General features: G+C 40.3%; 1 protein-coding gene across 6 annotated transcripts in view; it reads left to right on the forward strand.

Moving 5' to 3' along the window:
- Positions 1–16,434, forward strand: part of LRP2 (LDL receptor related protein 2) — a 221,166-nt gene that overhangs the window by 46,338 nt on the left and 158,394 nt on the right. For 4 of the 6 annotated variants that reach the window (XM_061608563.1, XM_061608564.1, XM_061608567.1 and 1 more), the window contains exons 2-4: positions 301–408; positions 2,971–3,093; positions 7,231–7,347. In XM_061608563.1, the coding sequence (XP_061464547.1) occupies positions 301–408; positions 2,971–3,093; positions 7,231–7,347 (348 nt within the window). The remainder of the gene's footprint in view (positions 1–300; positions 409–2,970; positions 3,094–7,230; positions 7,348–16,434) is intronic. The other 2 variants (XM_061608566.1, XM_061608568.1) reach the window with 1 other exon arrangement.

Here is a 16,434-nt window from a genome sequence, read left to right on the forward strand (position 1 = left end):
AATGGATTAAATTCTTCTTGAAATACATACTTTGTTGTGGTGTTTTTGGTTTCTTATGCCACTGTTCAAAACTATGAGCAGGTAGATAACTTCTTGTTTGATATTTACACTGTGTGCTAATCCAGATTTGACTTGAGGTGCATTGTGTGAAATTGTATTTCCCACTGAAAGAAGAATTTGCCCTTTTTGTGTGTGTGCGTGTGTGGGAGGAGGGTCAGTCTATAGACTTATTACAGATAATAATATTATCTACTTGTTTGATCTGAAAGTAAAGACACAAGCGGTACTGTTTACTTGTAGAGTGTGACAGTGGGCAATTTCGTTGTGGGAATGGCCGCTGTATTCCTGCAGACTGGAGATGTGACGGAGCAAGGGACTGTTCAGATGACACAGATGAAGCTGGCTGTCGTAAGTGAAATTAAGTTAATCCAAAACATACTTTTTCCCTCAAAACATCTAGCAGTCATTATAGCTGCTACTCTACTGTGTGGTGTGTGCCCGCTAGCTTAGATGGTTTTAAAAAAGAATGAGATGAATTCACATGGGGATAGATAGCCACTTAATAGTGGCTATTAAGCATTGATAGTGAAATGAAATAATAATAATAATAATATTTCTTGTGCTTTTTGTGATCTCATGTAATTGTGATTTTATGTTTGTTTTTATATCTGTTTTTATGATGTAGGTTGCTTTGAATTTCTTTTGAAAAAGTGACTAATGAATATAGTAGATGATGATGATAATATTTATATCCCACATTTCCTCCATGTAGTAGTTGTAGTAGTAGTAGTAATATTTATATCGCACTTTCTCTCCAGTGAGCTTATGGTGGCATACATGGTTCTCTCCTCCCTCTCCATTTTATCCTCCTACCTTCTGTAAGTTAGATTAGGCTGAGAGACTGTGACTGGCCCAAGGTCACCCAGCAGGCATCATGGCTGAATGGGGATTTGAACCTTGGTCTCCCAGGTCCTAGTCCAACATTCTAACCACTACATCCCATTGGCTTTTCGTATCCAGAGGGGATAAGCACTTGGCAGGGCTTGTTTTTGTGCTCTGCTTGTATATAGGAATTCCTGTATACAAGTATCTAGCTAATCATGTTTGGAAGCAGAATGGTAGACCGGATGGACCTTTGGTCTGACTCTGCAGGGCTGTTCTTATGTTTGAATGCTACTTTAAAATCCCCTGTGTGGCATCTCAAATTACCTTGCCATCTCCAGCCATGTGGCACGGTGAGCGTTGCCACACTTCTGTAACTGTGATGAGAATTCCATGAACCAGAGAGGGCCTACTGAATGGCTGGAGGCTATGGAGGACCTCATTACAATATCTAGAGAATAGCAGCATAGAAGAAGGAGATGTAGAATCTTAGTATCTGTGGAGTCTCGGACGTCTATGTTTAAATCTAATAAATGGATTCTACATTTGCCCCATAATGTCATTATTTGGCTTTATAGGATTCATTTAAGTGATTTATTTAGCTATATAACTCATCACATGGGTTGAGGTTGGTGGCTTGCTATGCATCCAGTCTGACTGAGGTGCAAAACATGAGTTCAAGGGTGAAAGGATATTAATTCAAGAAGCAAAATAGTACATGGAGTTTGTCATCCTGGAGTACTGGCTGAAAAGTGCTTTGATATAAAAAGTCATGTTTCTCTTTCCTCATCTCTCTCTTTTGTTTCCGGGAACTGGGGATGATGAGGGAGAGGGAGGAGCCCTTATATCTCCAAGCCAGGTAGGGGAATGGCAAATGAAAGATAAATAAAGGAATAGCCATAAGTTCATTTGTAGGAGGGGGCTGTGGACTGGATGATAGAGCTGAGTTGGGAGAATGAGGAGAGGTACCTTTATGTGAGATACAGAGGTGTGTATGTGTGTTGTGTTTATCTACAGAATTTAGGGACACAAGCTAAGTCTTATCCAAATAAATGTAACCGCGTTTCCCTGCCTGTCAATAGAGTTATTTGATCTTGTATCTTATGTTAATGGATGATTAAGTCTTACTGTGAGGTCTGTTGACTGGCTCAATAAACTGATTTATTATGCTATATACTTTTGCTTCTGGATCTGCTGTGCTTCAGCTTTCTCTTTCAGTCTTCCACGTCTCTTGGATTATGAAACATTGCTGGCTATTAGATATAGGTGGTAACATGAAATGTGATAAATTGAGAAAGGGTAAATGTGGAGTCAGATGAAGTCAGAATGAGACAGGAATAGTAATAGAAGGGATGCTGAATGTTTAAGAATATGTTGCTTTCCCATCCCTTCATGGTGTATTTAGGGACCAAAACCTGTGACATTCCATATATTTTTCCTGCTGTTATTTCACACAGTGGCAAATAAAACATGATGATTTTGAGTCAGGTCCAGGCATGACAGCCATGAAGCTCACTGGGTGACCTTGGGCCAGTCACTGCCTCTCAGCCTCAGAGAAAGGCAGTGGTAAAAGCACCTCTGAATACTGCTTACCATGTAAACCCTCTTCATAGGGTTGCCAACTTGAAGGCAGTCCATTTCCATTTTTTAAGGATGCTGGCTTTGCATCACATGTGTACTTAGAATTACATCAGCTTTGGATTTGTACTCTGGGACACATATCCTCTAACCATGATGGCTGCTCCTTCAAGCACTGGTTAACATATGGAATGGCATGTTGACATTGGCCATTAACAGTGTTGCTTGGTTTCATTATTAGAGATTATTGTTGGTTTATAAGATAAATCAAATATAACACTAGAGGACTTAGTCAGAGGCAAATAAAGTTTTCTTCGCTACTACCATAACATTGGAAAAGTATTTTCCAGTGTATCCAAGCCAAATGGCACAATGAAATTAGAATGTGTGCATCAGCCTTTTATTTGTCAAAAGCATCTTATAGGATTAAAAGTCTTTTTAGCAGCTAAATCTGTTTATTTACCTAATATCCAAACCAGACTTCAAACATTATTTGCTTACCCACACTAGCACATCCCAGCTGTGAAGGAACTCACTTTCAGTGTCACAGTGATGGCGAATGCATCCCTCAGTCATGGGTATGTGATGATGAAGAAGACTGTGAAGATGGCTCTGATGAACATCAACAGTGTCGTAAGTTGTGAGCTAGCAGTGAATCCTATAGCTCAGTTGTAAGAGCACTTATGTTTTCATACAGACGTTCCTAGGTTCAATCCCTGTCATCTCCAGGTAGGGCTGGAAAAGACTCCTGCCTGAAACCTTGGAGAGCTGCTGCTGATCAGAGGAAAAATACTAAGTTAAATGGGTCTGATCTGGTACGAGGCAGCTTTCCATCTTCCCATTAAGTGAACCTTCCTTATTGGAATGGCCTTGTCACTTAGATTTGCTTTGTTTGCCATCTATTCCCATGTCACTGGCTTTTGTGCTAAATAGCATCCCTGTATTGTCTATCATGGCCATTGGGTTAAGTACAGTTTATCCTGTACATACAAATAATCACCAAAATATTTTCAACTTCAGTAGACTTTAAATATTGAAACTTTGACTTCCCTGACATCTGGGTTATATACAATTAATTTATGTAACCCTATGCCATTTTCCTACCATATCTAAATTATACTTCCATTTATAACATTGTTTTTACATAAACATTTTGATTATCCTGGATAAATGAAGTTGTATTGTAAATGTCAGTAGTAATTGATTTGTTTTAAAACATTTAAAATTGAAAAATTAAAAGAATAGGGTTTTTTATAGTTTGAAGGGATTATTTCTCACAATAACCTAGCCTTATAATTAATCAGCCATTTATCTGGTTATCTGTAGGAAGTAAAAATAGTATCTGGTCATCTGTTACAACTAGGTGAGTTCTCCCTGCAATGCAGATTGAGAGAGCCACATAACTCTATCTCCCTTCATATTTCTGGTGCCAGGCAAAGGTGTTTCTCATTTCCCAGGCAAAGTGTTAATTACTGCAGTAACTGACAGTATTTTGGGGTTATCTGTCTGGTGCTCAAGCCTCTCTTGGGGAATGGAGGGATTTATTTTATGATTTGACCACTGCGTTGTTTGCATTGTTTTTAATAATGTTGTATTGTGTGTTATATTTTTATCTTTGTAAGTCGCTTTAAGACTTTGGGTTGTATTCAAAGTAGTGCTAAGCTGAATATCTGTCAGTGCAAGGATTTTTCCTTGTGCAGCAGAACATTCTCCCCCTGCATGCCCCTAAATCTGGCCTGGGGGATTCCCCCAAGCTTCTGAAGCAGATTCAGGGATGGCGGGGTGGTGTGGGGGGAGGGAATCTTGTTGTTCCACTAGCACAAGAATTTAGTTGAATACTGCCGTTTTTGTATACGGAGGCTAAATAAATAATAAGGTAGGGTATAAGATTTTAAATGCCTGCTTCTGTCTTAGTCTAACTGTGGACTCTGTTTTAGTGACCCTGACATACAACCTTATATAAGTCTATTCAGAAGTACCTCTTGTTTAGTTCAGTGGGGCTTATTCCTAGGCTTACAAAGGCATCGTCCCTTTCCTTCCATTTCACTTGAATGAAATGGGAAGCTAATCTCACAAGAATTGTTAGGATGCACTTAAATGGACAAGGAAATGCCATTACTTGCCCTGAAATTTTGCCTGGGAGGGCTATACTTTACTTTTTATGGCTTTATGTTTAGATTGTCTTCAACATTTTCCTATGCGGTGCAGTATTTATGGGACTTTGCTAAGCCAAGCCAAATTCTGTTCATATACTTGCTTTCTGGGAAATCATTTCCCTAGTTGTGCTGAAGATAAAGATTTGAACTATTGACCAAGGATAAATATTTAGGATTTTTTAAAGCAGTCCCTAAAGTGATAGACAAGCTCATCTTGTCCTTCGTCCTCATTACCCTTTGGTTAGGGACTACAGCCACAGGTGGTTAAATATCTACCAAAGAATCAGTAAAGGGAAAAATCCAGTGACTTTCTAAGCCAAGACTGGACCTAAAGCATGAAACTTGCTTTAGTTCTGCCTGTGTGCACATTAACACAAGACCTTTGGAAAGCAGTTGAAAAGCATAGTCCTGCTTCTCTTTTGGAGTCATTTTCAGGAATATACACTTGTTGCTTATTATGTGTAGTTACTTGAATATCACCCCTCATTAGAGAGCAAGCTACACTCTTGACACTCAGGGAAAGGTGGTTCAGAGTTATTCTTTGCATCCATTCATAGAATCATAGAGTTGGATGTGACCTCAAAGGGCATCTAGTCCAACCCTGTGCTGATGCAGGAAATCTGTTATTACAGCATGATTCATAGCTGGCCATCCAGCTTCATTGCACAACTGTGAACAGGACTATAACAACCATGGAAAAATATGAGCGGAAAGGGGAAGATTGCAGGAGCAAAGAGAGCTTTTTTAATCTTTGCTGAAAGTATATGGAGTGGATATGTTTTACACACATGGAGAAAGACATGAGTGTGCAGTCACATCCCTTTTATTTATTTAAAGGCTAGGCTTTTGTTGTTTTGCTAACAGAAGCTGTCCAGAGGGTAGTTGTGAGGTATAGCACAGCAACTGACAAAGATAGTGTGAACAGAGCAGGGGAGCAATCTAATGCAAGAAATAATACATACTAAAACACAAAAGGGCATGGTCTGCATTGCCACACATTGCCAATGTGTGGCAATGCAGTCCTCCTGCAAGTAGATAACAGCAGAGATAAACAGCATTGTTCATGTTCTTGAGTACATTAAAAGTGCTTCCAGTTGCAGTGCTTTGTGGATAATGGTTCAGATAAATGACACCTACTGCACTTGGATGTACTTATGTTTATGTTTATATAGAGTCTGCTACTTACAGTGAGGTGTAAAAGATACTCACACATCAAAGATCTGTTGTACAAGTGTAATGAGCAGTCTGCACCTCTGAAAATGTATAGCGTTGGTAAGCAATGGCACAACTTGTAGCTGAGAGGCACAAACAAACTAAGCTAGAAAAATCAGATAACAGTGACATTCTAACCATCACCCTAAAGTCACGTCTCCATTGCTGTGTTCTTCATATTGATGGGTACTGGGTTTCTTTGATGGAAGGTTTTTATCAGTGATGGATGATAAGGGACGGTGGTAGCCAGTTGCATATTATTTGGATTTGTTCATCAGAAATAAGATTACAAGGATCACTGCTTAGGCTTTGAAACGTTCAAAGGGAATCCATCTATATATACAGTGGAGCCATAGGGAGCGGCTATGTTTTTCCCCATACATTTTTTTTTCCTGAGAGCAAGAGCACATTATCCCGTGCTGTCACTTCTAGGGGAATAAAGTGTCATATTTCCACTATGCATGGTAGCGACAGGAGCTCTTCCAACCAATATTTTATTTGCTGCAATAAAACTGAGAAGAGACTGGTAGTCCTTGGAGCACCTCATAAAGGAATCAACAGGACTGCACATTCTGTAGTGGATACATGATCCAATATGGATCATGATCACATAAGACTGAATCACGTGAGTCCACTTTAGAAACCAAATTTGGTCGAATATTCCCTAATATCCCTATTACAAGTAAGTATAATGTGTCCACTTGGTGCTAAAGCAATGGTTGCATCTTTTTAGTGATTGATCAAGGACAATCAAGTTGCTATTCTGTGTTTAACAAAGGATGGTCAGTCATCTGTGTTATGAAATTAACCTGGAACAGCTGTGAATTTAGCAAAAGAATAGCTAAATTGGTCTTACTTTTTATGACTTTCTATTCTCCTCTGTACTCTCACTTTATTTTCATGGATACTTTAAGGCATGTGTTGGGAACCTTTTGGCGCTGTGATGCTGCTGAACAACAGCTCCCATCAGCCCCAGCAATTATGGCGAATGGCCAGGGATGATGGGAGTTGTCGTTCAGCAACATCTGAAGGGCCAAAGATTCCCCACAACTGAGACATACAGTATAATGCCTACATAATTCAAACATAATGGTCAGGATCTGAAGATCGCATTTTATATTTGCAAGGTGTTACATGTATCCAGTATGGCTTTTCACTATATTTCCTCTCATAACAGTTTTTTGGGCTGCACTGGATAATATTTTTGAAGCTGCCATGTTTGGAGAATGGCTTGTGAGGTGGTACAAGGTAGGAAGTTGCAGTCAACAGGAAGGAGCATGTAATTCTTTCATTCCCAACCTATATAGAAAAAAGTAAAATATTTTCTGGAATGAAAGACAGATAGGAAACGGGCTCTTTCTATGTATAAGCAATGCACTTCTCAGCAAAATGTTTCTTGCAGCCGGGCGAACATGCTCCAGTCAGCAGTTTACATGTTCAAATGGACAGTGCATCCCAGGACTGTACAGGTGTGATCGAGTGAAAGACTGCACAGATGGAACAGATGAAAGAGGCTGCCGTGAGTATTTTTCAATCTTTAGCACTAGATTTAGTTTCATCCCTAGTCTCGTTGGCATTTTAATCAATTTGTAAGATTAAGAGGTTTGCTGATGGACAGAAATGGCCACAATATGTTTCTTGTTATCAGCATTTCATTGCAGATTCTTTCATGGATTAGTGTTGATGCTTGTAATAACAGCTACATTGTTTTGAAACTTATTACCTGCACTATTGCTATACTGTGGGGTGTGGTTTGTGAGAATCTCTCTATCTTTCTGTCCCTCACTCTTTTTCTCATGCTAAACAAAAAGAGATGGTTAGCCCAAAGTTAGCATAAGCAGTTTGGTTTGGAAAAACAAGTACATGTAAAGAGGTACAGTTGGTAAAACCTGTACAGCATAAGCCAGGGAAGGGGAACCTGTGGCCCTCCAGATATTGTTGAACTGTAGCTCTCTTCAGCTCCATCCAGCATATCCAATGGTCAGGGATGTCTTGAATGAATAATGGAAAGCAGTATTTATTTTTATTTTTTTGCAGGAGTTGGTTTATAGAAAGAGACATGTCCCCAGTTTGATACAGAAATGGATGGAAAGTTTTGGGACTTAAGTAGCAGTGGTAAAGCACTAGGTGCATAGGAGCCAGAAAGTGGAGACTTTGGTTTTCATGAGCAAAAGCAGCCCGCAGTGTCTGTTGTCACTGTATGCAGGCCTTCTTGAAGTACTTCTATATACCAACTTCTTGAAGTACGTCTATATCTTCTTGAAGTACGTCTATATACCAACGCGCGGAGCTTGGGAAACAAGCAAGGGGAGCTTGAAGTCTTAGTGCATCAAGGCAAATATGACATCATAGGGATAACAGAAACTTGGTGGGATGACTCCCATGATTGGAATATAGCCATTCAAGGATATAAACTCTACAGAAAGAATAGAAGCAACAGAAAAGGAGGGGGAGTAGCGTTATACATCAAAGACAAATACACCTCTATGGAAATCCAAGAGAGCGAACAAAGGGGTCCGGTAGAGACCATTTGGGTAAAAATAAATGGAGAAACAAATAAAACCGACATGGTAGTAGGTGTCTACTACAGACCCCCTGGCCAAGAAGAGGTGGTAGACAAGGCCTTTCTCAAACAAATCTCTGAAATCTCAAGGAGGCAAGAAGTAGTAGTGATGGGGGACTTCAACTACCCGGATATCTGCTGGGAGACAAACTCTGCGAAGCACAAAGCCTCCAACAAATTCCTGATGGGCCTTGCTGATAATTTCCTCTTTCAAAAAGTAGAAGAAGGAACAAAGGGATCGGCAATCCTGGACCTGATCTTAACTAACACGGACAAATTGGTCATGGGAATTAAAGCGGTTGGTACCTTGGGGGAAAGTGACCACGTAATGCTGGAATTCGGGATTCTGGGGAAAGCCAAAGAAGAATATAGTCAAACATGGACCGTGGATTTCAGGAAAGCTGATTTTAGCAAGCTCAGGGAAATGATGGGTAGGATCCCGTGGCTAGATAGACTAAAGAAAAAAGGAGTCCAAGAAGCGTGGGAGTTCATGAAGAACGTATTACAAAAAGCGCAATCGCAAACAATTCCAAAGAGGAAGAAAAATGGAAGACGTCGGAAAAAGCCAATGTGGCTACACGGAAGACTGGTGGAGGAGGTAAAAGTAAAAAAGAGCATGTATAAAGAATGGAAGGAAGGACGCATCACCAAGGAAGAGTACCGACGAGTGGCTCGGGGTTGCAGGAATAGCGTAAGGAAAGCTAAAACCCAGAATGAGCTGAGGCTGGCGAGGGAAGCGAGGAACAACAAAAAGGGGGTTTTCAGATATGTTCGAAGCAAGAGAAAGACCAAGGAAACGGTGGGACTGCTGCTCAGTGAGGATGGCAAAATGTTGACAGATAACGAGGAAAAAGCAGAACTGCTCAACGCCTATTTTGCCTCCGTTTTCTCCCAAAAAGGGAACAGTGTGCAACCTTGCATCGGTAGCAATCTCAGTAAGGGGTCGGGATTGCAGTTCAAGATTGATAAGGAGATAGTCAGGAAATACCTAGTTAACCTAAATGAGTTCAAATCTCCAGGGCCTGATGAACTGCATCCCAGAGTATTGAAGGAACTTGCAGATGTACTCTCAGAACCTCTTGCCATCATCTTTGAGAAATCATGGAGAACGGGAGAGGTGCCGGAGGATTGGAGACGGGCAAACGTCGTCCCTCTCTTTAAAAAGGGTAAAAAAGAAGATCCGGGGAATTACAGGCCGGTCAGTCTGACTTCAATACTGGGAAAGATATTAGAATAGATAATAAAAGAGTCCATTGGCAACTATCTAGATGACAATGCTGTGATTAGAAGGAGCCAGCATGGGTTTGTCAAGAAAAAATCCTGTCAAACTAATCTCATCTCTTTTTTTGATCGGGTCACTAGCTTAGTAGATGGTGGAAATGCTGTAGATGTCATCTATCTAGATTTCAGCAAGGCGTTTGACAAAGTCCCCCACGACCTTTTGATTAGCAAACTAGTCAAATGCGGACTACGTGGAAATACTGTCAGGTGGATTCACAACTGGTTGGAAAACCGTACTCAAAGAGTGGTCGTCGGTGGCTCTGCTTCAGACTGGAAGGAGGTCTTGAGTGGAGTGCCACAGGGTTCTGTCCTGGGGCCGATACTCTCCCCTCTGGCCAAAAATGAATCTCCTTAAGATTTCCATGAACCTTTTCTCAGAAGAATTTCTCATCGACGTGCCTTAAATACAGATAATGTATCTATCACTTCTGATTAGACTATGATTCTCTTTCCTGGGGTAACCTCTTTTAATTTTTAGCGTTGTTTCATAATGTGCATCCATCTTTGGCGGCTGCACTTCTTGCTGCTTCTGATACTCATCTGAAGCAACTTAAATGACCACTTCCATTTTCTGTGGAAACAACAACTACCACCCCGCTTTTGATGGTGAGACTGGGAAAGAAAATTGGTTCAGTGTGTCAAATTGCTTTACCCCTTCATCTGAATGTTAGACCCTCAGCATCATACTTCCCCTTATAGAATACTGTTTTATTCACTTTCTGTTATTTTTGGCCCTACTGCTGCCTCACTGTGGTTTTTGCAGTAACCAGCATAAGTGCTTGATCCCATCAGACATTACTCTGCTGGGTGAGACATTTGTAGGAAGATGCAGATAATTGCTGGACTCAATCATGGAGAGGCCTAAATGCATTCAGGCCTTAGCTGAAACAGAGTCAGAGCCAGATCAAATGGCATGGCATCCTCTGTCTTGCCTGAGCCCCTTCACATTTGTACCTTACAGGATTGTGATAGTCTGCTAGGTCTCATGCACAGAGGAAAGCACAATGTGGAAATCTTTTATGGTATAGACAGGGCTGGTCCAAACCAATTTGTTTCTGAAGTGGAAAATCCAAATGGCAACTCCCCACTAATGAACATGGTGGCACCAAGAGTTATCCAGTTCAAATCCATTGGAATGAATAGGAGTTTTACATGAGCTTCCCCAGGATCTTATGTTACTCCCATTCATTCTAATGGAGTGTGAATAGGAAAAATTTGCAATGGATTATATCACATGGGTCAGATCTTAGAATCATAGAATAGTAGGGTTGGAAGGGGCCTAGAAGGCCATCAAGTCCAACCCCCTGCTCAATGCAGGAATCCAAATCAAAGCATTCCCGACAGATGGCTATCCAGCTGCCTCTTGAATGCCTCCAGTGTCGAAGAACCCACTACCTTTCTAGGTAATTGGTTACATTGTCATATGGCTCTAACAGTTAGGAAGTTTTTCCTGATGTTCAGTTGAAATCTGGCTTCCTGCAACTTGAGCCCATTATTCCATGTCCTGCACTCTGGGACAATTGAGAAGAGATCCTGGCCCTCCTCTGTATGACAACCATTCTTATTTGTCTCTTGTTCTGCTGCCCTTTAATAATGATTCTTGGATGCTCTGCCTCTGGGTGTAGTACAGTGGTGGCCGATGCCCATTAGGACTGGTAGAGTGGAAGACAGGGAGAATGACAGAAGGGGGAGCCAGAGCCAACAACAGGAAGAGCCAGCTATTTCTAGTTTGTCCCCATTCTCCTTCCTGCTTAGATGTACAAGGTCAGGACTAAGAAGTAGGAAGCTGACTGGCAGTGCTACCCATCTGGACTGGTTGTAAGTAAGAAGGCAGATGTGGGTTGGGGCCGGCTGAGGACAGACTGAGGTTGGTGGGGCAGTGCACTAGTAAGTCTCCATTGGTGCAGCAATATTCTGTTTCTGAGCCCAGGTGGTAGTTTTCAGCCCCAACCAGCATGGACAGCTTGTGGTCCAATATCTGGAGGGCACCATATTGACTACCACTGCTTTAGTCAGTGGATTGAATTCTGGAACCTGTGTTAAATCTTGTCAGTGAAGACTGAAAATTCAAGTGGAAAAGTTAAAAAGTATTCTGTTTAATTTAAAAGTCCACTTCCAATCAAGCCAGTCAAGTGGTCCTGTCACTGCTTTAAGGTGATTAGTGTTTTGCCTAGCAGTGTGGGAGACCCAAGGTTAATGCCTGGTCTCCGTTTTGTAATCCACAGGCCAATAAATCCTGGGATTGTTACAGAGTGGTATATTCAGCCTTGGGCTGAGGAAAGGTTTCATATCTTTCAACAACAATCACTATGGCTAATTAAAGTGTTGGTGTTGAGAAACCTTGTTAATCAATAGAAGGGAGGTACCTGTGAGTGTGGGGCCTTAAAGATAGGAGGATTGCACTGATTATGGGAAACCTAATGGCAACAAATGTCAAAAGCATGTTAATGTATTGGAGGTCATACAATATTGATAAAGTGATGAAAAATCTAAGCATCATTATGGTCCCTCAAAGCTCTCTTTTATCACACCCAGGTCAAATGGTCTTTCATATGGCACTATTTCCACTCCTGGAAAGATCTGTCAGTGCATAAATTTATTGATATAACTAGGCCATTTAATAGGGTTCACCAATCAAGGAAGTTGTTTCCCTTGGTTAAAGAAGAGAGGTAGATACAATGCCTCTACTGCAGCACTTGATGCAAAAATCTCTTCAAAAGTAACCAGGGATTTGACTGCCTGTGAATAGCGTATGTATAAAATGTGCTTGCAAAAGCCAGTGGACTGGGTTCAACTATAATGTTTGAGATGTGAAGACAAAATCCAGTGCTTTGAAGAAAGATTAAAATAATGGGACCCATGGTCTTCAATAAAGACAAGGAGAGTTTTGCATTAAAACTTTAAGGTAACAAGACACTATTTTAACCATTTTGCAAATAAAGACACACTTAATGTAAATCCTCTGGTAAGCATTGAAAAGTTATGCCTGGTTGTAAAAAGCTCAGGCAAGTAGGTGTAGGACAAGATCCAGGATATAGTATAGAAAAACATAATGCTATTGGTCCTTTTCAGCATGTACTGTAGTCCGGACACAACTTGCAGTCATGATGCACTAAGTGCAAAGGAAAAACAGTCATAGTACAGTCTTGGAGGTAGAAGACCGACCCAATCTCATCTCATTGACTTCCAAAGATACAGGATAGTGCACATCAGTTCAGAGTATCTGCACCCAGACCTCAAGCAGTAGACCTTTTCTGCGTTGGTATAGAGACAAATGGAGATATAACAGATGACTGGCCAAAGTTCAAAACAATACATGCATATTGATATAGTCAGATAAAATAATCAATCCTGCCCCCATGACCCAGTTAAAAACCTACGATAAGTAGAGGTGTGGCCCACATTCAGTTTTTCCTTTCTTTGCTTATATGCCAAAGGCCATTTTTAGAGGATCCTTCTTTTTTGTGGTCTTAGCTGTTTTTTTTATTTTTAGTTACTCATGACTTTGTTTTTGCACATATTATTCAACTGTGATACTGAAAATAAAATATTCTTTCAAAGATCCGTACATTCTGCCTTGCAAATTGTCTTGTAAGGCTGCCTGCTTCTTCACAAGGCATTTGCAAGGATTGGGCATATAAGCAAAATGTCCACTTTATACATGAGGTGGTTTGTAAAAAGTGCTATATAAGAGTAAAGCTGCAGCCAAGGACATTCATAAGTAAGTCCTACTCAATCAAAGCTCAGTTGGACAGTTGCAAAGCAAACATAATCACGGTCTGGCAGAGTATGAGGTTCATTTATGTATACCGCCTTGGAAGGCAGATGAATTGGACATAGGAACCTCAGGAGATTTTGTCAGCCATGTTTATTCCTATCTTTCTTCATAATCATAATTTTGTTTTTTACAGCAAGCATTTGCATTGCACTGATTTTTTATTTCTGCCAGGCCTTTTAGCTGTGTATACACCATACATTTAAAGCACCACCCCGAATTGTGGGAACTGTAGTTTACTCCTCACCAAGCTATAGTTCCCAGCACCCCTAATAAGTTATAGTACCCATGATTCTTTGGCAGGAAACTTTGTTTTAAGTGAGCTTTAAATGTATGGTGTGCATGCAGCCTTAGTTTTGATATTGTTTGTTTAATTGAGTTTTACTATTTTCCTGTTAACAATTATTTTATTGTTACTTTATTGTTATTTGATGGACCTTGGGAGTCCCATTTTACATATTTAATAATGACAGTAATAAAAATAAACATTCATAATATTAATAGCATCAAAGCATTATATGTGCATTATTTGTTTCCAGCCAGTCATTTACTTTTCTGCCTGATGCTGGCATAAAGAAGCAGCAGTGTGGATATCACTGATTTTCTTCCAAAGGAAGAATTTAAAAATAGAAAATAGTTACCAAATGGTTATACTTTATTAAATGCAAAGCAAATAAATTTGCAGTTGCAGCCACCTCTCTCTCTTTCCTTTCCTCACCTTGCATTTGAAGAGCACTTATTCTAGTTGGCAGAATTTGAAGAGCACTTATTGTAGCTGGTAGTTGGCACTGCCTGAAGGCAGGTTTAAATTGTGCAGGAGATAACACTATTCTGAATGAGGTATGATATTTAAGAGACCAGTCAAATGCACAATGCTCCTGGCATTTACTCAGCAGTTACAAAGTAAAATGGAACAAACAGATTCAAAGCCACAGCCCATTTTACTGCTAATGGGATTAATAGCAAGAAAAAACTGCCCGTGCAAAGGCTAAGATAAACATCAGACCAGTGTGTCCACTCTAGGCCATTTAATTAGTGTATTGGAGCTGTTTCTGTTTCATAAAAACAACAGTTTTCTCCAGTTACGTAAATGCATTTCTGTGATGTTAGAATCCTGGCTGTTTCCTTCTCAAGCAGATTTCAGTTAAAACCATTGTTTAAAATGCAGAAAGAACAAAAGCATGTGGAAGAAGAGTATAGAAAACATGAGTCTAATTACCTTACAGTTACATTTCTGCAATTTGTAGAGGAGCTATTTTTTATCCCATGTTTGTTTCATGACTTTGTATTAACAAACTATAACCTAGCTTGAATCTTACTCCTCACCCCAGCTAAAACTCTACAATACATCTGGAAGATGTAACAGCTATTACTACAGACCTGTTCAAACTTAGCATGTATCTTACTGGCTCAGAAAACGATAGATTTTGCATCTCTACAACCCATCCCTTATCTGATCTCTGACGGCTATAATTTGCTATTTCTATAAACAACCACCCTAAAAAATATTCCCATACATTAATACAAAGAAGTCTAATAACAACTATAACTTACTATTTATTTAGCATCAGCAGTATGCTGCTGAATTGTAGAAAAACCAACACATTTTGTGATACCAAATGTTGCTAAGTGAAGCACAATACCATATGATGCCCCCCAACTTTTTGTCTTTTGCCATATATGACTATAGTCATGTCAGAGTGCACCTTTAAAGTAATTTTGTATTTCTAAGTCACCATAAGAACCTTTTGGGGTACTTGGTGGGCTATTAAATGCTAGAAATAAATAGATTCTAAGTCCCTCTAAGACTGTAACTGCCATTCCATCAGCAACACCATATTTTAATTTAATGTGGGACAACTTAGATCCTGGAACATGTGAAGAAAAATTAAAATAAAGCATTTAACTCTGCCCTGAGTATATGAGACTGCCAGCTGCACACTTTTAGGTTTTGTGCAAAGATAGGTACTATTGCAGAGTCACTGTCTAGCTTCTCCAAACCTTGACCTGCCTTTGACAGATATATTAGCCCTGAAACTGAGCACTGATTTAGTAGATGGCTTGCTTCTCCTACTCTGTTTATCTTTTTCAAAAGTTTAAAACTCTTCATTTATGCACATAAATACGTGGTTGTTTCCTTAACTTTAAAAAAAGAAGCAACAGAATAAATTTTAACATGGTTGGCTGCTCTGGGGTGGGCAGGGAGAGGTGGATTCATGACATTGGCCAATCTGTTCTCACCCAGCTTCTCCTGCAAACATATAAAACTGACTTCCCTTAAATTCAGGCCTGCTATAGCCTTAATTGATTGTTAGCATCCCTTATGTGATTAGGATTGTGTGCCAACTCTATCCCCTCTGTCATGTCACCATGCCTGTCCTTCTGCCCTCCTCTTGGGGAGAGCATATGCAGCGGGAAGTCTGCTGCACTTGTGTAGGCTCCCTGTGTGACTTCAGCTCCTCCACTTTTAGAGTTGTATCCAATGGTGACTTTTCCCTTAATGGAAAGCACTTCCACTTGTGCAGGTTGGCACACACTGTGCCGATCCTTGCTATACACTTAAGCTGCCTTCCCCCACATTCCAAAAGTTGGTCTTGAAGCTCAAGGGACCCTCTGAAACAGAATGAGATATGGCTCAGTGGGCTATGTTAGGTAAGGTATCAACAAAAATTGGTTACTCCAAATTGTGTGAGTGCTCTCCACTAAGTAAAAGCCACCACTGACTACGACTCTTCATTTTTTTCTCTTTACATATCTGTCCATTTTTCTGTTTACACACCCCCTTTCATGGATGCTGGCATAAAGTAGTGGTCATGAACTGTGAGCTATGAGCCAGGAAATCCCCAGCTGAAATGTCATGTCTGGCACAAACTTACTTGGGTAGCCTTAGAAAAGATCAGCCTCCACCACCACGCCACTTCCATCTGTGTTTCTGGGACAACATTCCAGGGATGTAAGGATTGGGAAGATAATATAGTCTAAAGGAT

Source organism: Rhineura floridana, chromosome 2 (assembly GCF_030035675.1).
Source record: "Rhineura floridana isolate rRhiFlo1 chromosome 2, rRhiFlo1.hap2, whole genome shotgun sequence".
Lineage (NCBI taxonomy): Eukaryota > Metazoa > Chordata > Lepidosauria > Squamata > Rhineuridae > Rhineura > Rhineura floridana.